Raw genomic sequence first — 22,783 nt, forward strand, 5'->3', positions numbered from 1 at the left:
GAGAAGGCGTGTATATATATATATATATATCTCGGGTGAAGCGAGGTGCGGTCCCTGAAAATGTTTGATATGACGGATATGTCCCACCAGTCGAGTTCGCCTAAAAATATCTCACCCGTTTAATTTCCCGTTCCTGCCCTTCGAGTTTAGTGGTATTACCTAAAATGCCACAGTACGTTTAAATTAGGCCTTGTTTTGTTTAGTAGTTTTAACTTATTTGCAAATTTGTATCATTTTGCACCCTACATTTTCTGTTTATTGAGGTTTTACGCTATCATTTAATATCCTCAATATGGAAATCACACTGAAAAATATAAAGTATCTTTCTCAGGGTTCTTTTTGCATTAGAGATGTTATTACATAAACAAAAAGTAACATCTAGGGGCTGTTGGTATGGAGTTTTTCTTATATTTTCTGGATCATTCTATGGAGTATGATGTGTTACATTTTAGTAAACATATATATAATTCATAAGAATCTATATAACTAAACAAATGGAACATTTGCATAAAAAGACTTGTTAAATATGTAAAACTATGTATATTTTATTATAATATATATTACTTACAAAAAATAAATAGATTCAAGCCCAATTTTATTATTATTGAAATCTCAAAGCTTGGTTTTGCAAATAGCCCGTAATCAAGCACTTATTTCTCAGATATATAATTATAAAATACAAAATAACAAGCATGTGTTTAACAAATGCAATATTTTGAAATAAAATCAACTAAATAATCCATTTTCTCCTCTAAAAAAATATCTCTTAATACACTTAATACACATGTATCTCTAAATATTAAAAAAAATATCTCTAAATGTAATCAACCAAACAGTCCCTTAGTCCACAATCCACTGTAAATCAAGAAGTCCTTAGAATATTGACAAAAGCAACCATCACAGTTGTTTCGAAAAAGACTCTTATCCTGTCTTGAAGAATTTAAAAAAAAAGAAAGCAAATTTTTGGTAGCTTGAATCCAATACTAAACCAAAATTTAAACCTTGTCTATGATACTGTATAACTATACCAAGGGAGTGCCAAAAGTGGACTTCATTTTTTCATTCCCAATCATAAGCAAAATTTCTCCATGCATCTCCTGAGAAATCCAAGAGCACTGATCGTCTTTCGCTGAATGCTATGAATACAAGTAACACCTCTAGATGGATCATATTGCCATGCTGCCTATGCAAATCCCAAACTGGCTATTTTTTGCTACTTTGGCATCCGATATCCACCAACAATACAGCCATGATCGCGCCGAGGGCTTGAATTGATCTGCTTGCAGCTTCTTTACTTCTCGGGCGAATACTGCCTCAACAGGAATAGTGGAATCAATGCAACATACCCATATTTACAACATAAAGCCTCCTTACAGTATAGATATTACAATATCCAACGCCTATACAGAAAGTTCAGACTTCAAATACCAGTCATTTAATGCTAAGAGCCTAAGATCTTTGCCTGTAATACCAGTCATTTGAGCAATTTGAATATCATTATAAGCATTAGATGGCTTATACCATCATAAACAGTTGATGCACCCTTCATGCATTCAGAGGTTGCACTTCACCAGGGACAACTAGGGAGGCCAACTAAGTCTACGTTCAGACTTCAAACACTGCTTTCTGATTGTTTTCATTGTTAATAACTCACTTCCAAGTCACAAGTAAGCAAGACAAGCATGGGAAACCATCTATTGATATCAAGAAAGCATGAAAAATTTAGTGTAAAAATAAAATATATCAATATGTTGAAGTGAGATGTGAAAATACTTGAAGGTTATGATGGTCTAATGTTCAAATTGTCAATAGATAAACACAAACGTAAAACAGCAAGTAGTGTGCTCAGAAAGAAACAAGTCATAAAAGAAGACTAGTGACAGAAGTGCATCAGAAACTCGATCTACATCATCCATCATGATGTCCTGAAGGGGAATCCGAGTAGGTTCATCATATGCTTGTTGTCCAAATAAAAGTATATAACATAATAAAATCCCGAAACTTATAAATTTACTTCAGCTTTTGATGCTCATAGGCTCCAAATGACAAGTAAACAACAACGGTGTCTCATCTTTCAGCCAACTAGCCAACAAACTAATAGAAGAAAAAAAAAAAAACTTCAGCTTAATAAATTAACTCTTTTTCAAAATGAAACCTCTACATGGCAACGTTTAGTTTTGTCGACAAAAAGATTGATATTGATGTGAAGGAAATAATGCATAAAAGAACTAAACTCCCAAGAAGAGTGGTAGGAAAAAAAATCATAATTGAGAAGTCAAAACATGAATAAATTCTTGTACAACATGAATACCTCGAAATTAAAAATTGCTTCTAAAGCTAAAAGACCACAAATAAAGAGCTGGAGGGGAAAAAAAAAATAGCATCAGAAACTCAAGTTGCATCATCCATTATGATGTCCTGAAGGGGAATCCGAGTAAGTTCCTCATATGCTTGGAGTTCAATGAAAACATACTAGTATTGCAAAACTTTTACAAATATGCTTGACATTACATGCCCATATGCCAAAAAATATGCTAAAGTAAAAGAAAGAAGAATGATTATAGATTCTCATGAAAAACCAACAAATGATGATAAATCCAATAGCAAAGTAACTTCCAATTTATGAATCAACTCAACTGCAAAAAATAAATAGCAAAGGGTTCAAAGCAAACTGAGTTTCAAGAAATTTTCAATTAAAACAAAAGTCCCAAACTTCTTCAAAATTCACTTTGCTAAAACTGATATGATGTGACAACAAGTAGTCATTTATTCTAAGAGGATTATAAATTTTATGCATTCTGACAACTTGAAGATATTTCTCAAGTTCATTTCAGTTTTATAGAGTGTGCTAACTTTAGTGATATTTTCTGTATGTGACAAACCGGATATTGTAAAGTAATTAAAAAAATCTAACTAATCCTAAACAAAACAAAATAGCTATACCAACCAACATTCTATATCTCGCAGGATGTCTAGCATGTTCAATTATAGGAATAACATTTGTCCGCTTCTTTGCCATGTTAACAAGGTCCCTACCACTTCTATGAGAAAACTCTACTGTAAAAGCCGCCCCTGTCTGCCAAGTGACATAAAATAAGACAGATCCCATGAACTTGAGACTTCACAATATTTAGTGCAAAATAGAAAACTTACAGGCCCAACAATGTCAGATACATGAGAGACAGTAGTCCCTGATGCTACTCCAAGGCACAACGGTCGAGTTCCTGGAGCCTAGGTATAAACTAAATGAAGCAGCTCAAAGCATACGGATAGGACAGGGTCATGTAAAATATAAACTAAGCAAGAAGTCGAAATATAACCATGCAGAACATTGCCTCTAAACAAGAAGCCTCGTCATTGCAATTATATGAATTTAAAAATAGACATAACTCAAAATTTTCTTTCGATAATCAACGAAGGTAGAAAAGAAGAAGAAAGAGAGGTTACCATCCAAACGTTATCAACACCGCCAAAAATAGCTGCAGCTTACTTCGACCGAAACGGGTTCCACACCCTGTACTCGGCCTTCGTTCCATCCTCATCCTACAAACAGTAAGAGCGCCTTCATAAAGAACATGCCAAACTAAACGAACCCTGAATTAATAACAAAAATGCTAAGACATGCAAAATAAAATAAAGCCTTTTGGGCCTCTTGCTCACCGCATAGACAGACTCACCAATCGCCATATTCTTAGTACAGAGAGCATCTTCTTTTTCCCTCCGCGACGAAGGCCTTGTCTTCCTCCTCCTCTACCCCAGTCTCTTCTACCACCACCACCATCAGCTCGACCCCTGAAACTTCCACCTCTTCCACCACCTGGAAACGAGGAAAAGGAGGAGAAAAACTAAAAATATGGCATCAAAGTAAGCAAAAAGGTAACACTAGACTCTATCATACTTACCTCACGGGAGCCTCATTTTTCTGCGCTAAATAGGTTAGGCAGCGAAGTACATTGAGGATTTAGGGAAGCGTAGAGGGTTTAATGGTGAGCGTAATTTGTTTTAGGGGTTGACCCATCTTTGATTACTTCCAATCTCTTAAATCTCTCTTTTGCATTTTATTTTTGGAACTCGTAATTGAAAACATAAAAAAAACAAAAATGGTTCGTATGGAGTTACAATCTCAAGCGCTCAAACCTTGCTCTTTTGTAGCATTATGAGTGGTATTTAGTAAGTTTTTTACGATAGCATTAGATGCAAATGGTTTGAACTCTTTTTCTCAGAAGAGACGATCTAAGTATGCTCTCGTTCGTTTATGTCCAACTTTGACATATGAAAAGCATGCGACAATAAAAAGGAATTTAAAGTTTGTCTATTATACACAAAATTGAAAAAAAAAAAAAACTCATAGGTTGTTGGATAAGACTGAAAAGTAGCCCATCCGAGGTTCTATAGAAAAATATTTATATGAGAGCTAATTATGGAATTTGGGCCCCTAAAACATTTTTTTATTCTTTTTAAATCAATTGAGCCTTAGCTCATTCATCGGGTCAACTTGTATATCTGCTCGTGAATGGCCCACCTACTACATGGGAATGAATTGGGCCAATAAGAAAACTTGAATATGCTTGAACCTCGAGGTCAAACTAGTTTAAAATTCACGAGCCCCCGTGGGGGTAATCTTGTTGTTTAATTTATATATTAAAAAAAGCTAATCTCTTTTGTTTAACTTATAAGTTCCTTTTAGAGGGACCGTGCACTAGCGCTGGTATGCTCTCAAGAAATGCTTCAGTTGAGATCTCTTCTTTTTTTTAACAGCCAAGAAGAGTTGATCCAGTGACCCATCAAATACTTACTAACGTCTAAGATTCGGTTTGCCATCTCAGTTGCTCCCCTGCTAGGAATAGCATTGTCTAGATTATTTATAAGATAAAGTCTCACTACGACATCATCAATTCTTCAGTGTCAACCCTCTCTGTCTGACAAAAAACGAAGAAAGCCTCTCTCTTCCCCTAGTTTTGGTATCTCAAACTCTCCTCCGAGGTTATGCATCTCAACATACTCCATGCTATAAAAACCTCTCCATGAAAGGCTTTGCTGGTCCTCCAAACTTGCACCCTTGGAGTTAGTTAAGCACATATTCCTCTAATGCAACTTTACTCTCTCCCTCATAAATTATTTCTCTTAAAGGTTAGTTGTTTAGTTTAGATTGACCTACTTGGATACTTTTTTCTGCTCCTAGAGAGCAGTGTTCATCTCGCCCGAGTTGCACAAAGTCATGGACATGCTTATCGCTAAGACCTTCTAAATCCAGGTCTTTGCCCCATATAAGAATTCTACTTAAACTTTCTATCTTTTGATAGAGATGGAGATATTACTGTTCATTTAGAAGCACAATCTTATTCACCGAGTTCTTGGCTCTTTGTTACTTGTAATTCTTTCCGCCCACCACTTTATTTTCATCTTAACCAACTATAAGTATTTATATTAATTATAGACCAGACAAAAAAGATAACTCTTCTTAATATATAAATTGAACAAATAAATTGACTATAATAACCACAGATTATACATATATAACACTCCAATAATAAAATCAATCAAGTAAAAATTCAAAGAGGAGCAACATTCAAAGTCTCAAACAAGTTATCATCATATCACCAACAACATGTGAATTTATAAGCATCTAGAGGTTATAGTCGTGCCAAGTTAGTCGGACTTTAGGTTAAAATCAAATCAAGGTGATCATGACCCATTTGTTACACGAGTAATACAAAATGACCCCTATGGTTTTTAACCGGTCCACGTCTTTCATTACACATACCAAGTCACCAGCCCATTTATAACAAACGTATCAAACCTCATTAATTGCCTTACTCACTCATATTGCAAAGGTCACTCACGCAATCTGTTAATCGATCAAGTATTATTACCACGTTAAAATTGACAGCAAATTGAAACAAGTATAAACCACATATATGGTTGTCATCATAGCAAAATCATGGGAGATTTTGTTGTTTAATAATGAAATTACAAAGACTAATCCTAGCAACCCCGTACAATGAATTTGTCTATTATTAATTAAATGATAGTAACATAAAAAGCTGCCAAAGGGTAGAAAAAGGTCCCAACTTTCTTGCTCCTCAGACCCTCTGATGCATCAAATCAAGTGAGCTCAAGTCAGCACTCAGCGACCCCACAGTCCCAAGTCCCAAGACAACGGCATCTATCGCCGAACCCCGTGGACGGTAACGGGGTTCGCAGAACGTCACGTGGCGAGCAGACGTGCGTTTCCGTGTCCCCTACGTGATTCGCCCAGCTGGATCCTTCGTGGGATTTGGTGTCCGCTGTCCCATGGGAGCACACTTGATTTCTCCCCATTAGTGTGTGAGAGAGAGGGGGGGGGGGGGGAAATATAGCAGCTGTAATTCCATTTATTGGCGGAGGAGTGGGACCCGCATCGGCAAACCGACAAATCTCAGATAGGCAGCGGTTTCCCGAGCGGCGTAGCCCCACGGGATACCGGATCCGCTTAAAGCAATCGGTGAAATAGGAGGGGTGACCTATTTGCTTAAATTACGAGAATTACCCTCATTTCTTTGGGAAATTCAAATTATGACACTTTACACAAACATGTAATGTACACCATTCATTCATTATATGTGAATCCATGCGTAATAAATTATAATTGTGTGCCTTAATATATGGGAGCGTGACAAAGGGGCAAATCAGTGAATTAATTCTTCAACTCAAGGGTATATACGGAAAAATAAATGAGCAGCATGGTTTCGCGAGCAAAAGAGCGGTTTTATCATTTCGTGAAAACTAGGGGTACATTCGTAATTGTTTGCAACTGCAATGGCATTTACTGCTTGTGTCACGGGCTTCTAACCCGGGGTTTATATAAAAATTGACGGCTCTCATCTCTTGTGAGGGCGTAAAAAAAAAAAAGAGAAAAAGAGCGAAAAGAAACAAAGAAATTAAAAAAAAAGGAAACAGGGCTAGGGTTTGACTGCGGCACGCAATCGAGGGTTTTTAATCCGACTCCATCGCCGGCTTCCTTCCTCGATCCGGTATTCCGACGAAAGATTCCCCTTCCGATCTGTCATTCCCCAGTTCTGGAGACTCAATTCCTAGCAAAGATTATCGGAAAACCGCTTCTGGTGCGTCAGATCTAAAAACATCCCTCGTTTTTGGTGTCCGATCTCCGGATTTGTAGGGTTTTGGAGCATACCGAAGATTTCGAGCTAGGGTTGGGTTCTTGGTTATGCAATCCGGGGGTGGTGGTGGCGCCGCTGGGAACGGCCGGAACCCGGCGGCGCCGCCTACGCCGTCCGGGCGGCCCTCTCCTTCTTCCTCCGCTTCGCCGTCGTCGTCTTCCTCCGCGCAGGGGCATCTAGGGTTTGATTCGATCCAGCAGCAGCAGCTGGCTTATAGGCAGGTGAGTGGGATTTCGTGCCTGCTCTCTTTTGGCTTTTAATCTCTCGTGGTCGGCGCAAGTTGCGGCGGGTGGTGTTTGTTTCCATATCTGGGGGAAAGTGGGGACGTGGTCCGGGGTTACTGTTTGTTTCTTTAATTTGGAGTGGAAGATGTCTCCGACTCCGTAGGATTCTGGTTGGCTTAGATTCTGTCAATCTCATGCAGGTCTTGTGGGATAGACAATGACTTTGCGCAAAACCTTTCGTACTCATTTCTTCCCGTCTTTTCAGACTTCCTTTATTCTTTGGAGTTTTCGAGTTCATTCTGGAAGTTGTGGTCTTTCAGTTTCCAGTGGGCTTATTGAAAGTTTCATGCTCGTTCGTCCTCTTTAATGCTCTTCTAAATCTAGCTCAGTTCTTGATTTGAAACTTTTATTGCTTTTCTGTTTAATATTGGGTTCGTTAGATGAAGAATGTGTAGCATTCCCTTTTTATCTTTTGACCCCAGTTTTGTGCATGTTTTTGCTTCTGATTAAGTTTCTTTCCCACTATTGATTTCGCATGAATTTGAAGGTTTTGGCAACTTATGAATTGTCGTTGCACTAATGGTTTTTTTTTTCTCAGAAATTTTCGTTGTCTCTGTTTGACTGTTCTTCACTGTTTCCGTTGAGAACCTTTTCTATAGGGTCTCTTATTAAGAATTTTATTGGGACTGCTTTTAAATCGTTTTGCTGTGTTCGTTTTGTTTGGAACTTATTTCATGTTCGGTTACGGTAGGTGTGGTTTGTGATTTTTATAAGTAGACATAGTTCTTGTTATATAAATCATTTATAGGTGGTTAAATTTCTTGCTTTGCTAACTTTCTGACTTAGATTATTTAAGTGTTTTTTTTATTTTTGTCTCTTAAAATTCCATTTGTTACTTTAAAAAATGCTTCATCAAGGGCATCAAATTGGTTATTTAGAGGCAGATTCTCGGAGTTGGGCTCTAGATGTGAAGCTACATGACATAAACATGACACAATGATTTATCAGTAGCTTGGAGATTTTGATGTAGGATTCTTCCTTTGTATCTATCCAAATTTTTCTCCAAATAAAACCATAAATTGCATCTTATTCTTTCTCCCAAGTGGTTAAGTTTGTGGATAATTTCACTATGTTTGCAGTTGTATTTACTCAACGAGCAAATAAGAATGATCTGAAGTGCCTTTTAGTAAATTTAGTTATATTATTGCCTTGTTTCTTACCTTATAATCTACATAGTCATGGCAATTTGAACGTTTAAGTTTTAAGTACCTCTTTTACTTGTACAATTACTTAGGCACTGCATCAACAAGAACAGCAGCGGCAGCAACGGCAGCAACATGAGCTAAGAAAAGCCGAAGGTGAAAATGTATTTTTAAGTTACCAATCTGGTGGTGCACATGGAGTGATGGGTGGGAGTAACTTTCCATCATCTTCGGGTGTTATTCCTCTGCCTCAGCCACCTAGGACGCACAACGATTTAACCCATCAGTCTAATCAACCTGGTGGCCCTCAGTTTCGTGAGGAAAACCAGAATACAGTTTTGCAGGCAGCTAAACAACATGTTCAGAATGCAAATCATCAAGCTTACCTGCAACTTGCTTTGCAGGCAGCTCAACATAAGTCTCATGGGAATATGCTGGCCCAGCAGCAGGGTAAAATGAATGTGGTTGGTTCTTCTGGAAGGGATCAAGAGATGCTTACCAACATGTCAAAAATGCAGGAACTTATGTCTCTTCAGGCAGCCAGTCAGGCACAGTCATCTATGTTTAAGAGATCGTCTGAACATTTTGCACACGCTGAGAAACAGATGGAACAAGGGCAATCTAGTGCGGAGCAAAGAAATGATCTAAAATCTCCTCAAATAGCATTTAGACAGCAGTTAGCAACGACAAATATGGTGAGACCACCTATGCAATCTTCACAGTCGCAAGCAAATTTGAGCAGTGTTGCTAATAATCAGTTAGCAATGTCTCAGTTGCAAGCTTTGCAGACTTGGGCAAAGGAACACAATCTTGATCTCTCTGTTCCTGCCAACGTTAATCTGATTGCTCAAGTTCTGCCACTTTGGCAGTCTGCTAGGATGTCTGCATTGCAAAAGCAGAACGAGACTAGCATAACTGCACAACAGTCACTGCCATCTGGAAAGCAACAGGTTATGCCATCACCAGTTGGCAGTGAAAATTCTGCACATGGCAACTCCTTAAGCGAGATTTCTGTTCAGACTGGCCCTTTAAAATCCCAACAGTCTCTCCCTCCTAACTCCATGCCGACTGGAGCGGAGACTAATGTAATGAATCTTAATAATATGCAAATGCAGCAGCAAATATCTGCTTACAACAGGGAGAGCCAAAATGAAAGGGTTGTTGGACCTTCAATGACAACTGGAAATGGACGGCAAGTGATGCATTTGCCACAAACATCTGGTAGCATAAACCAGGCTGCTGAGCCATCACATTCAAAGAATACTTCTTCAGTTGGGTCTGAGGCAGCTCAGATGCAATATCTAAGGCCCCAGCAACATTTCAATCGACCTGCTGCTCCCAGAATCATTTCCAATGAGACAGTGGGTCCACAAATTCCATCACAAGGTGTGTCAGCTCACATCCCACAAGAACGTATTGGGTTTACCAAACAGCAGCTTCATGTTCTTAAAGCACAAATATTAGCTTTCAGGCGGCTCAAGGTACCACTGGGGTTTGACTTGCATTTAATCTGTTTATTTTTTATTCTTTTGTATTTTATTTGCCAAAGTCTTAATGTGTGCAAACTCTGATGAATTACTTATGAGCACAAGGACGAGTTATACTCAAACGCTACTTTTCTCATTAGTCACTATAATTCCTGTTCCTGTTTACTGTGTGGCAGCGTGGTGAACGGACACTACCATCAGAAGTTCTTGAAGCTATTACATCTCAGCCATCTGATCCACAGGCACAGCAGTCGCTCATCTTACCAGGAATGGTTAATCGGGAAAGGGTTGCAGTGAATAATGCCGAGGAGCATGTGAGACATACTGAGAGTAATCAGAAGGCTCCAGAGCATGCTTCATTGCTCAAAGGTCAGCGCCTGCCAAAAGAAGAGGCCTCTGCTGGTGAAGAGAAAGCTTCCGTCGTGAGCAGCATGCACGGAATGGCAGCTACATCAAAGGAACCTTTGCTGGTTGGATCTATCTCAAAATTAGATCATAATAATTCCTCTTCTGTCAAATCTGAGCAGGAAGTAGAAAGGGGAAGTCCAAAGACATCTGTCAAGGGTGATTATAATGGTGAAAGGGGAAAATCTGTAGCAGCAGACAGTGGCACAGTGGATGTTGAGCAGGTGAAAAAACCGTCCCCCACAAGTAACACACCCTCTCAAAGAGATGTTACTAGAAAATATCATGGTCCAATTTTTGATTTTCCATCCTTCACTAGGAAGCATGATTCATTAGGATCAGTAACTGCAAATTACTCTAGTAATTTGACATTAGCTTATGATGTGAAAGATTTGCTAGTTGAAGAAGGTATAATTGTGCTTAATAAGAAAAGAACTGAGAATCTGCAAAAGATAAGCGGATTGCTTGCAGTTAACCTAGAAAGAAGAAGGATTAGGCCTGATCTTGTTCTACGGTTGCAAATCGAGGAAAAGAAACTCAGACTGCTAGATCTTCAGGCTCGTCTGAGGGATGAAGTTGATCAGCAACAACAGGAGATAATGGCAATGTCTGATAGGCCATACAGAAAGTTTGTTAGAGAATGTGAACGCCAACGTGTTGAGCTTTTGAGGCAAGTGCAACAAGCGCAAAAGGTCCTGAGAGAAAAGCAACTGAAATCTATCATCCAATGGCGGAAGAAGCTCTTGGAGGCACACTGGGCCATCCGCGATGCACGGACAGCACGCAATAGAGGAGTTGCTAAATATCACGAAAGGATGTTGAGGGAGTTTTCAAAGAAGAAGGACGATGGTCGTGACAAAAGAATGGAGGCATTGAAAAATAATGATGTGGATAGATATCGTGAAATGTTACTGGAGCAGCAGACAAATATTCATGGTGATGCAGCTCAACGATATTCTGTTCTATCTTCCTTCTTATCCCAGACGGAAGAGTATTTGCTCAAACTTGGTGGGAAAATAACAGCTGCAAAGAATTTTCAAGAGGTTGAAGAGGCTTCAAATGCTGCTGCAACTGCTGCACGTGCGCAGGTATTATTCACTTGAAGAGTGGCAGAAAAGTTTCCATTTGGTTTTCATTTCCTTTTATGTCATACATTGTCCCAATTTAATATGTGTGTTCTCTTTCAATAGGGTCTTTCAGAAGAAGAAGTCAAGACTGCAGCAGCATGTGCTGCCGAGGAGGTAGTGATAAGGAATCGGTTCTCAGAGATGAATGCTCCTAGGGACAATTCATCTGCTAACAAGTGAGTTATCGGCTATGAATACTAGCTTTCTGCTCCTGGACTGTATTCAAGCAATTAATTTCAAATTTTCATCTTCTCATTCTAACATCAATCTTATATGAATTTGTGTTGAAGGACTTCTTCTGTCATTTCAAAATCACTACTTTTGTTCTTGGAGCTGCTTTGTTTTAATCACATTAGAGATTTTGATTGTCTTTTAGGTATTATAATCTGGCTCATGCTGTGAATGAAAGAGTTATAAGGCAGCCTTCAATGCTACGTTGCGGAACTTTAAGAGATTACCAGCTTGTAGGTGCAAGTCCTATTTCTAGTAGATTGCTTTTGTACATAGTCAAATTTAATCATCTTAGCTAGTGTCTATGCTTTTATCCAGGTTGGTCTGCAGTGGATGCTCTCTTTGTACAATAACAAGTTGAATGGTATTTTGGCAGATGAGATGGGTCTTGGTAAGACTGTTCAGGTTGCTTACTACCTCTCAACCTCTAAGTCCTATTCTTATCTTTTTCTTGCTTTCTATTGACAGATGACTGCTTTGTTCAGTTTTTATTTTTCTAGTGACAATGATTTTCTTTTGGTCTATTGGCTGTATTGAGGCAAATTTTCTATGGTTGCTTTATATAGAATAGGAAAAGCAAATATTGTTCCCATTGTACTGCAATGATTTTTGGCAACTCTTGACTTGCAGGTTATGGCATTGATTGCTTATTTGATGGAGTTCAAAGGGAATTATGGGCCACATCTTATAATAGTTCCAAATGCTGTCTTAGTTAATTGGAAGGTGAAGCTGTTTAATTATTTCTATTATTTCATTTATGTTGTTTTTCTTAGAAATTAAAGGCTTTATTGCTTAACCTTTTATGGTTTCAGAGTGAATTGCTTAACTGGTTACCATCTGTATCATGCATATTTTATGTTGGTGGAAAGGATCAAAGATCGAAGTTGTTCTCTCAGGCAAGATGCTTATCTATGTGCCTTTTCTATAAAAATGGTGCCTTCTGTGCTTTAGTCATATTTTTGTCATTTATGAAAGTGTCAAACCTTTTCATGCTCTTTTATGTCTAATGTATGCAAGTATCCAAGGAACATGATTTAAGAGCTGAACTGTATAGTTAGTATGTTCATTTGCCTATAACTCTATATAGTTGTGTAACTGTTTATTTGTTTTCCATTCTGTCAGTTTGGGTTAGCATAGCACTGTTATCATATATTATTCGTACAATCTGAGTGGAGAATATTTTCTTCTCATATAGTTGATTGACTTTGAGGGTGGCACTTGGTGTGACAGTAAGTCTTGCCCTTTGCATCTAAGAGGTCATGAGTTCAAGTTCTGAAAATAATCTTTGTAGAATTAAGGATTAGGCTGCTTACATCTCTCCTCTTCAAACCCTACATAAGTAGGAGCCTCATGCATAGGACGCCCATTTTTTGGTTACTGACTTTATTTTTTAACTTAGTATAAACAAGGTTGTATGAGTGTTACTAATCAAAAGAGGAAAGAAAAACTGATGGATGGGAGGAAGCAAATAAGTCAAGCCTGGATGTGAGAATTGTGTCCACTTCTTGAAAAGCAATTTCTGCTATTAGTTGACAACACATTGGGAATTCTGTAACTTATCTGATCAGATAACTTGCACTCCGAATAATTTGTGAGCTTTTCCTGCTAATGAAATCTTTGCTGTAGAGTTCTCAAGGGACTAACTCCATGAAAAAGAAGCCATGTATGACCCAAACTCAGTTATTACCTAATCAATCTTTGGTCATAATTAAATGCTCCTGTTTGGTGTTAGACTGTTCTAGAACCAACTGTTCTTCTTTTAACACTTGGTGCATATGTTGAAGGTGTTAGTATCTCTCATTTTCTCTCTTAAGGGCTGATTTTTTCACGCATTGAGTTTGTGTGCCAACTCTCGTATCCATCAACTTTTATGCAATTGTCTCCTTTTCCATTTGAATGGTAGTGTGTGTGTGAAATAAAAGAACAACTTTAACATGCCATACTTGTGGATGATTGAAGTGAAATCTACACATGTTAGGGGTAGAGAAGCAGTAAACTGTACCTGCACTGATCTTGGCTGTGTACCAATTCATCTTCTCTGAGTTCTCTCTTTGCTTTGCAGGAGGTTTGTGCCATAAAATTTAATGTACTTGTGACAACATATGAATTTGTCATGTATGACCGATCAAAACTGTCAAAAATTGGTTGGAAGTACATTATCATTGATGAAGCCCAACGGATGAAGGATAGGGAGTCGGTCTTGGCACGTGATCTTGATCGGTACCGGTGCCAGAGACGGCTGCTTCTCACTGGAACCCCTCTCCAGGTATGCTATAAGTTATACTTCGATTCTTGAACTACCATTTCAATTTCTGGATTTCTAACAGAACATACTGAAATTTCAACATAAAAAGTTCTAATCCTTTTCCTTAATATCGTTACTTGTTGACTGCTTGATTGAACAATGTTATCATACCTCACATTGGAGCTCATGTATTTGCTTCTGAAGCACTATGTAACTGGTATCATGTTGTGAAACACAAGTTGTAACTTTGTATAATAGTATGAGGATATGCTAGCTCATATGGTTTTTGTTATATATATTTTTTTATGAATTCCTGATTTTCTGTTATGTCAGCCAGCATATCGGTTGCGCTATGTTTGTCACTGGCATATCTTGTACGCTTATACATAATTAAGCATCTGCCAACAAATTAAGGAGGTGGCTCTTCTGTTGTTAATTTATTAGTGGACCATTCTATACTTGTGTTGGTCCAAATTCTTAGAATTTGAAATACTAATTGGTAATTGCAAAAGGTCGTCATTATATATAGCAGGGGTAAGCATTTTTTCCACATATATGTATGTACTTTCACATAGTCGCTATTAAAGAGCACAGCATGCATATAACAATTTTTACACTAGTCAAAGCATGGGCAGTAAGACTAACACTTAACCAGGAATATGTGGAGTATCATGTATTTTAAGGCTCCATGATGTCTTAGGTGGCATTTGGATGTAGGTTAGCTCCAAAACCCAGTTAGCTACTCTCATTTTTTATCCCTGAATATGTTACCTTAAACAGGTTTAGGGAAATTGAGTGTTTGTTGTAAATTGGGTTAGTGATGTCATCATTAGTTTTGATTCGACATGAAAAAGTGATTCCTTAAACTAGAATGAGAAGTGAGTTTAGGAGATGTTTTTGTCAATTAATCGAAGTATCCTTTATATTACATTACTAAAAGGCTTGTTAAGAGAGCAAGAGAGAAGAAGGGATTGAAATGACAATTGATTGAAGTAATATCATATCAAGAGCAAAATGATAATTTGACTTTGTTTTTAAATTGGTTTAACCTTTTGCTCTGAATCAGATTTAGAGAGAAGTATGTTGACACCATGGATTCAAGTATCGGTCGATCCAGATCCGTATTGCCGAAATGGATCGGCCGGCATGAATTTAGTCGATCCCCGCTTTGAATTGTCCGAAATGAAAGGCCAGTACAACCGATACGGCCAATACATATTGTTTTTCAAACACTTAATCCTGATTTTGAAACTGATACTTAGAACCTTAGTTGATACTAACTGGGTCTTAGGCTTTTAGTTGGTGTTTGGTTACAAAACTAGGTTAGCGTCACGAACTTGGTTTTTTGAAAACACTTAAACCCAATCTAAATGGAGCCTTAGAGACTGAAATGCAGAAATAACTGAAGTTTCTAAAATTGATGTGCTAAAGCTGTTAGAACTATAAAAGTAGTAGTGCAAATTGACATGGATTTCTTTCCATCTTCTTTCAGATTAGTCCATATTACTTGCTCTTCCATTGATAAATAATGCAATGCTTTCTATTTGGCACTTTGTTAAGTTGGAACTATTATGCTAATACCCGTGGTCTATATTTTGTGACTGGAATTATTCTCCCCAGAATGACTTGAAGGAGCTTTGGTCTCTCTTGAATTTACTTCTACCAGAAGTATTCGACAATCGGAAGGCATTTCATGATTGGTTCTCAAAGCCCTTTCAGAAGGATGGTCCTTCACATAATCCAGAGGAAGATGATTGGCTAGAGACTGAAAAAAAAGTGATTATCATTCATCGGCTTCATCAAATTTTAGAACCTTTTATGCTAAGAAGGCGAGTCGAAGATGTTGAAGGTTCACTTCCTAGGAAGGTATAAGTTCCTTTGTTTCATGTGTATTGCCTCTTTTTCCCTTTAAATAGGCAATGATATTTATATGGCACTTGATTGTAGGTCTCAATTGTTCTGAGATGTAGAATGTCAGCTATTCAGGGTGCTATATATGATTGGATAAAATCCACTGGTACCATTAGGGTTGATCCTGACGATGAGCTGCGCAGGGTTCAGAAAAATCCGATGTACCAGGTTAAGATGTTTAAGAATCTTAATAATAAATGTATGGAGCTGCGGAAAGCGTGCAATCATCCTTTACTCAACTACCCCTATTTCAATGATTATTCGAAGGACTTTGTTGTCAAATCTTGTGGAAAACTCTGGATTCTTGATAGGATTCTCATAAAACTTCAGAGAGCTGGTCATCGCGTTCTTCTTTTCAGTACTATGACAAAACTTCTTGATATTCTAGAGGAATACTTACAATGGCGGCGGCTTGTCTACAGAAGAATTGACGGGACTACTACTCTAGAAGATCGTGAATCTGCAATTGTAGACTTCAACAGCCCTGATTCTGATTGTTTTATCTTCTTGCTCAGTATCCGTGCTGCAGGAAGAGGTCTGAATCTACAGAGTGCAGATACTGTTGTGATTTATGACCCTGATCCTAATCCACAAAATGAGGAGCAGGCAGTTGCCAGGGCTCATCGTATTGGACAGAAGAGAGAGGTGAAAGTCATATACATGGAAGCTGTCGTCGACAAAATCTCAAGCTATCAGAAAGAGGATGAGTTAAGGAATGGAGGTTCAGGAGATTTAGAAGAGGATCTTGCTGGTAGAGATCGATATATGGGATCCATTGAGAGCCTTATCCGTAACAACATTCAACAATACAAGATTGATATGGCTGATGAGGTCATTAACGCTGGCCGGTTTGATCAACGAACAACACATGAAGAAAGACGGATGACTTTGGAGACACTACTACATGATGAAGAGAGATACCAGGAAACTGTCCATGATGTTCCTTCACTTCAGCAGGTAAATCGCATGATTGCTCGCAGTGAAGAAGAAATTGAGCTGTTTGACCAAATGGACGAAGATTTCGATTGGACTGGAGATATGGTGAAACATCATCAAGTACCAAAGTGGCTACGTGCTAGTTCTAGAGAAGTAGATTCTATTGTTAATAGACTATCTAAAAAGCCTTCAAAAAACATTTTGTCTAGCAACCATGAATTAGAATCTGGTGACCTTTTCTCAGGTCCATCTACTAGTAAAACTGAGAGAAGAAGGGGACGTCCAAAAGGTTCGTCAACTTCCAAAAGTTACTTGAATTACAGGGAGGTGGATGATGATGACTTCGATGATTCTGATGCTGACATAGAAGAAAGAAATGCATCTTCTTTGCTCGAAGAAGAGGGAGAAATAGGAGAATTTGAGGATGAAGAATATAATGATACTGTTGCTTTGCTACCAAATAACAAGGATCAATTAGAAGAGGAGGTGCTGATTAGTAATGGTGGTGGTTATGAATTTTCCCAAGCAATGGAAGGCATCAGAACTATTCATAGGTTTGAAGATGCTGGTTCAAGTGGATCTTCCTCTGGAAGTCGAAGAATACCACAGCCTGTTACTCCTTCAATGTCTTCACAAAAATTTGGATCTCTTTCTGCTTTAGATGCCAGACCAGATCCTCTTTCAAAAAGAACTGTATGTATCTAACTTCTCCTTTGTTTATATCATGTCCTTCCAATGAGTGTATTTTATATTTTGCAATTTTGCGTCACAAGGTACGAAATCTTCTCATTTTCTTTCCCTGAAAATATGCAGCCAGATGAACTAGAGGAAGGAGAAATTGCGTTATCAGGTGACTCACACATGGATCTGCAGCAGTCAGTAAGTTGGAACCATGACCGTGATGATGGTGAGGATGAACAAGTTCTTCAGCCAAAAATAAAGCGTAAACGTAGTATCCGATTTCGTTCACGATATACAGCGGAAAGACTCCATGAGAAATCCAGTGGAGATAGGGCCTTTAACCAACGTGGTTCTCAGCTACCCTTGCCAACAGACAATGAATTTGATATGCCATTGAGGTCTGACCAGGAAGTTGAGGCATTCAAAGAGCCTCTTTCCGGAAGGCAATATACTAGTAATTCTTCTAGAAAACCGGTACCTAATTTGCCTTCAAGGAAGACTTCACCAGTTGTAATGCAGAAGTCCGGTAGGTTGAGCTACTTTGCTGGGCCTCCGGAGGATTCCGCTGACTGTTCTAAGGGAAGTTGGAGCAACAAGGTCATCGGTTCTGCTGGTCCAAGTCTCATTGGCAAAAAGATGTCTGACAGTATGCAAAGGAAGGTAAACAACATTTCTCTCCTGTCTTGTGTGGATTCTTTTTCTATATTCAATAGAAACAGTTTTCTACTGTCTGTTGTACTGGGGGGACTTAATGATTATTCCACTAAAAGTTGCCTACTTAAGGACAAGCTGCCAATTGCATGCATGATTTATTCTATAGCCAAAGCTTTCGGTTTTTATTGCGTTCCATAACGTTAAGTGATGCATGATGTCCCATATTTTTAGTTGGCTGTGGATTGGCTTTGGCAACTTTATCCCTACTTTTATAGCCTGGGGAACATTTACATTTTTATATTGGATTTGTTGTAGAACATCCATCGCAAAAAGCTTGAAGCCTTAACATTGAACCATACTGATCCTATAGTTAATTCACATCTTTGAGATTCCCTCTGTCCCTCTCTCTGCCTATATGTATGAGAGAGAATAAGGAAATCTACACCAAGTTTTCCTTTTAATCCCAAAAAACTAAGTTGATAGTTGATAGTTAAAACAGTAGAAATGGAAATATGCCTTCCTCATGGACATTAGTTAATGGTTCATATATGTTAATTATGTGCAATTCTCAGCCTTCGAAGTAAATAAACAGAGGGATTGTCCTCTGTCCAGTGCAGTTGTTATTATAATGATTATGGATATGCTATGACTTAGATGACTATGCATGTGACAAGTTGGAGTTGGGTCAAGCGCAAATTGAGGATAAGAAAATTATTTAAGATTGTTTTGATATATCCAGAGGAATCAATATTTCCAGTAAGGAGAAATTATTTAATTCAGGCGAAAGTCACTTTGGGAAGAGCTGAAGATGAGAAGTGTCTTGGCTAGAGTAAATGAGAAACTATATAACGCCATAATGGTTTTTAAGGGATCTTCAATGCACAAACACAGAACCGAGTATGTATGAGTAAATCTCTTCATACTTTATTCCCTTTTCTGTATCTTTCTTGACCTTGAAAGTTCGTTGACTGATGCTTGTGAACATCATTCTTCATGGTAATATTCCAACAATGGAGGGAAATATCCCACAAAAGAAAGACTATCTGCTTTCAACCTTTGTTGTTATAGTTTTTGGCTTTTTGCTACTATGGTATAACTTGACTGTATTGGAACTGCCTTACATGGGTCCTATTGCGTGCTCATTCTTTTGGAGGAATAACCCGACGATCACTTTTTATCAACTGTAGTGCAAGAATGTAATTAGCAAGCTGCGGAGAAGGATTGATAAAGATGGCCATCAACTTGTACCCATGTTGTCTGAATGGTGGAGGAGGAATGAGAATTCCAGTCTCGTGGCTTCCACTAGCAGCCCCCTGGACCTACAGAAGATTGAGCAGCGAGTGGATGGTTTGGAGTATAATGGTGTGACTAACTTTATAGCAGATGTGCAGTTGATGTTGAAAAATGTAGTGAGATATTGCAACTACTCTTCTGAGGTATGTACATCATTCTTTCTATATTCTCCTCCTATCAAGTTCCCTTCAATTTACCATCTATACTTAAGATTGAAATTCTGAACTTTGTCTAGAACTGCTTTATGATTCTTTCTGTCAGATCGTTATACAAGTTCAAGTATAATTCTGTAAAACTGCATAAGTCGTTCTCATTGGCATAGAATTGTAATTTATCCATATTGAGGATTTATTTGCCATAGATGTAAGTAGAGCTGATCATTGGTGCCCGAACTGCCCAAACTCGGCCAAACCCCGCACGGCCCTACCCGAGCTCAAGATGGTAATGGGTGGGGGCTAAGCCTTTGCCCACCCGGCCCGTCCTGACCTAAAAGCCCAACCAGCTGCACCAGCCAGCTTGTTACGCTCGCATATTCATATGGTTTTGTGGTCCCAGATTAGATATTTAGTAAATTAGATACTACTATGTAAGTATGTTTCTATGAGAGCTAACTAAAATATTTTCATGGAGACCAATTACACTCGGCCTTTTATGCTCGACCCAAGCTCAATATTTCATGGCTTAGTGGGCAATAAGGGGTTATAGTATTCTAGCATAGCTCAACCCTATTGATTGGTGTGCCGAGGGGTAAGCAAATACTTAAGCTTGATCGACATGGAAAGCGCAGCCCGAACCTGGCCCGCATTGCCCGATGATCGCCTCTAGATGTAAGGAGTAATATCACTTGGTCCTAGATTTGGTTTTAAGTGCTGATGTACAAAAACCGGCTGTGTATCCATTGGGAACATTCTCAGATTCAAGAAAATAGGCACCTAACACAGATTTGTGCATTTTGGTGGTTGTACTTTGATTGTAAGCCAATTATGCTTGTGAAAATTATCAAAAGCAATAGCTTTTCTGATAAAAGAGATAATTTTTGTGACTACCGTGGTTTCATGGATCACTGTGCGGATTGGCACAGGTTGATGCATATCTTGCCAGTTAATTATCAGCACAAATATAGGGGAGTATCTTGTTACTCACTCAGAGCTACCCATATTTATGCATGCCGCTAGGTATTGCCCTTATCTTATTTTAAACAAATTTAATTTCAAGTTTCTTTCATTCTCTTGATCTCTTTGCATTTTGATGCTTGATCTATATAAAGTATATTTTAAATTTTAGAAAATCAAAGGGAAACTTTGCTCTTCCCCTAGTTACCCCAACTTAGAAGATCCAAGGAATATTAGGGAAAATCATGAGATGATAACTGAATAACATATGTTATACTAATATCTAGTGTTGAAAGACTTTAATGTGGTCTCTAGAACCTAGTATAAAGCCATAGAAAGGTTCATAGATCGCTTTATTCTTTTGGTCTGTCAAGACTATCCTGTGTGTCAATGGCACACTGACTCGGCATGACACATGCCAGCGATCCGTTCCATCTCGAGCCAAGGTTGGAATGCCATGTTGACTAATGCTTTTTGTATCACAGCAACAAAGCAATCTACAAAAAACAATTACACAATTTGCTAGTATGCTACAAGTTGACATACAGACATTGGTATTATAAATTCTTTCTAACTTGTCTTAATTTTTTAATCTTCTGCAGGTGCGGCAGGAAGCTGGGAAGCTTCAAGACGTATTCTTTGATATCATGAAGATCGCCTTTCCAGATTCTGATTTCCGAGAAGCAAGGAATGCTGTGTCCTTTTCGAGCCCTCTAGGATCTGCTTCTGCTGCTCCATCTCCGAAGCAGGCTCCTGGCAGCCAAAGCAAGCACCGGACACCAATCAGTGAGGCAGAGCAAGAAACTGGGCCTCCCAAGAACTTATCTCGTGGGTCTACATCGATCGATGAAGGGAAGAACCGCGGGTTTCCTTCGAAGCTTCAAAGGGAACCCAGGCCTGCCAGTGGAAGTGGGAGAGAGCAGGTTTCTGATTGCACACCTCTATTGGCTCACCCAGGTGATCTGGTTATCTGCAAGAAGAAGAGGAAAGACAGGGAAAAGTCTGCAGTGAAGCAGAGGGCTGGTCCTGGATCACCCTCTAGTTCAGGTCGAGTTGGACCGCTCTCTCCTTCTAATCCTGGGAGGATGGGACCTGTGTCCTCCCCACACAGCATGAGTAGAAGCGTCAGGGCTCCATTTCAGAGAGATCCTCATACAACTCAACCGGCAACAAATCCAGTCGGTTGGGCACATAAGCTGGTGCAACAGCCAGAGGGTGGGGGTGGTGCGTCCCCGGGCATAGGAGATGTGCAATGGGCCAAGCCTGTAAAGAGGATGAGGACAGATGCTGGTAAAAGGAGGCCCAGCCATATGTGATTTACAGTGTATATAAATGTTGTCTAAATATTCTCTACTGTTAAAAGCTCAGCCTGCTGGCCCTTAGGTTGTACCGGTGGAAATTCCGCTTACCTCATCCACCCCAATGCGCTGTCTTATCCTTGAAATCATCTCTCTCTGCCCTCAGGCTCAGGGGATGTGAGGAGCGGTGGTGGTTGTGATGTGATATGAATTTAAGAAATGAGGGAAGGAAATTGTTTCTGCATTAATTTTTAAAGAAAGAGAAGCTTCCATACAATTGTTATAATTTGGGTTCCATCCATCAATTAGTGATCATGAAACTTCCATACAATTTGTTACATTTGTGAATTTTGTAGCTTTGAACAGAAAAATAGAGGGGGTGTGGATCTGCAACATGAGATTGTACCAATCATGAATTTCAATTTCCTTTGGCAGTGTCTACATCTTTTGATCTTTCCACCACATAGACAAACAGAAAAGCTGCAGCTGTATGTTCTGGTTCCAAGCAGAAGCAGGGCTCATATTTTTTGTTTTTGTTTTTTATTTTTATTGTTTTTGTGTGTATATTTTTATTCTTCACATGCTGCTGACAGTTCAAGACTTCTTAACGGATTGTTCTGGAGTAATAGTTAGGAATAATTTTTCTAAAAGAAAAACTTAGGAATAATTATATCAAGACTCCTATATCCATACGCATCATGTCATATTTCTTTCGTATTAACCATCTAAACTATAGAAAGCATTCTATCCATTAATCTTCTAAACTATAAAGAACTTTTTATTCATTGATGATGTTAACAGAAAATTTTGAATAAAT

The 22,783-nt window shown here is 38.7% G+C and overlaps 1 protein-coding gene and 2 non-coding genes across 3 annotated transcripts; 1 reads left to right on the top strand and 2 right to left on the bottom strand.

Annotated features, from left to right (window-relative positions):
- Positions 1–1,886: 1,886 nt before the first annotated feature.
- LOC140777768 (small nucleolar RNA snoR60) lies at positions 1,887–1,960 on the bottom strand. Its single transcript, XR_012107082.1, has one exon. It is a non-coding gene; the product is annotated as a small nucleolar RNA snoR60 (small nucleolar RNA).
- A 419-nt stretch (positions 1,961–2,379) lies between these two features.
- Positions 2,380–2,453, bottom strand: LOC140777761 (small nucleolar RNA snoR60). Its single transcript, XR_012107081.1, has one exon. It is a non-coding gene; the product is annotated as a small nucleolar RNA snoR60 (small nucleolar RNA).
- A 4,412-nt stretch (positions 2,454–6,865) lies between these two features.
- LOC140770107 (ATP-dependent helicase BRM) lies at positions 6,866–22,570 on the top strand. The gene is made up of 14 exons (XM_073111109.1): positions 6,866–7,381; positions 8,679–10,067; positions 10,250–11,566; positions 11,669–11,781; positions 11,982–12,069; positions 12,155–12,241; positions 12,467–12,559; positions 12,649–12,732; positions 13,899–14,102; positions 15,702–15,947; positions 16,029–17,621; positions 17,742–18,269; positions 19,451–19,699; positions 21,271–22,570. The coding sequence occupies exons 1-14, from the start codon at positions 7,208–7,210 to the stop codon at positions 21,982–21,984; spliced, it is 6,879 nt and encodes a 2,292-aa protein (XP_072967210.1). The 5' UTR covers positions 6,866–7,207; the 3' UTR covers positions 21,985–22,570.
- The last annotated feature ends 213 nt before the right edge of the window (positions 22,571–22,783 follow it).

This window comes from Typha angustifolia, chromosome 2 (assembly GCF_048772165.1).
Source record: "Typha angustifolia cultivar Huaian chromosome 2, ASM4877216v1, whole genome shotgun sequence".
Classification (NCBI taxonomy): domain Eukaryota; kingdom Viridiplantae; phylum Streptophyta; class Magnoliopsida; order Poales; family Typhaceae; genus Typha; species Typha angustifolia.

What these genes read in the sequence shown, in the direction of transcription:
- LOC140770107 (XM_073111109.1), top strand. Translation starts at nt 7,208, where the DNA reads ATGCAATCCGGGGGTGGTGGTGGCGCCGCTGGGAACGGCCGGAACCCG. An exon ending in GACAATTCATCTGCTAACAA is followed by an intron (nt 11,782 to 11,981) that starts GTGAGTTATCGG and finishes ATTGTCTTTTAG; the next exon opens with GTATTATAATCTGGCTCATG. An exon ending in ATCCTCTTTCAAAAAGAACT is followed by an intron (nt 17,622 to 17,741) that starts GTATGTATCTAA and finishes GAAAATATGCAG; the next exon opens with CCAGATGAACTAGAGGAAGG.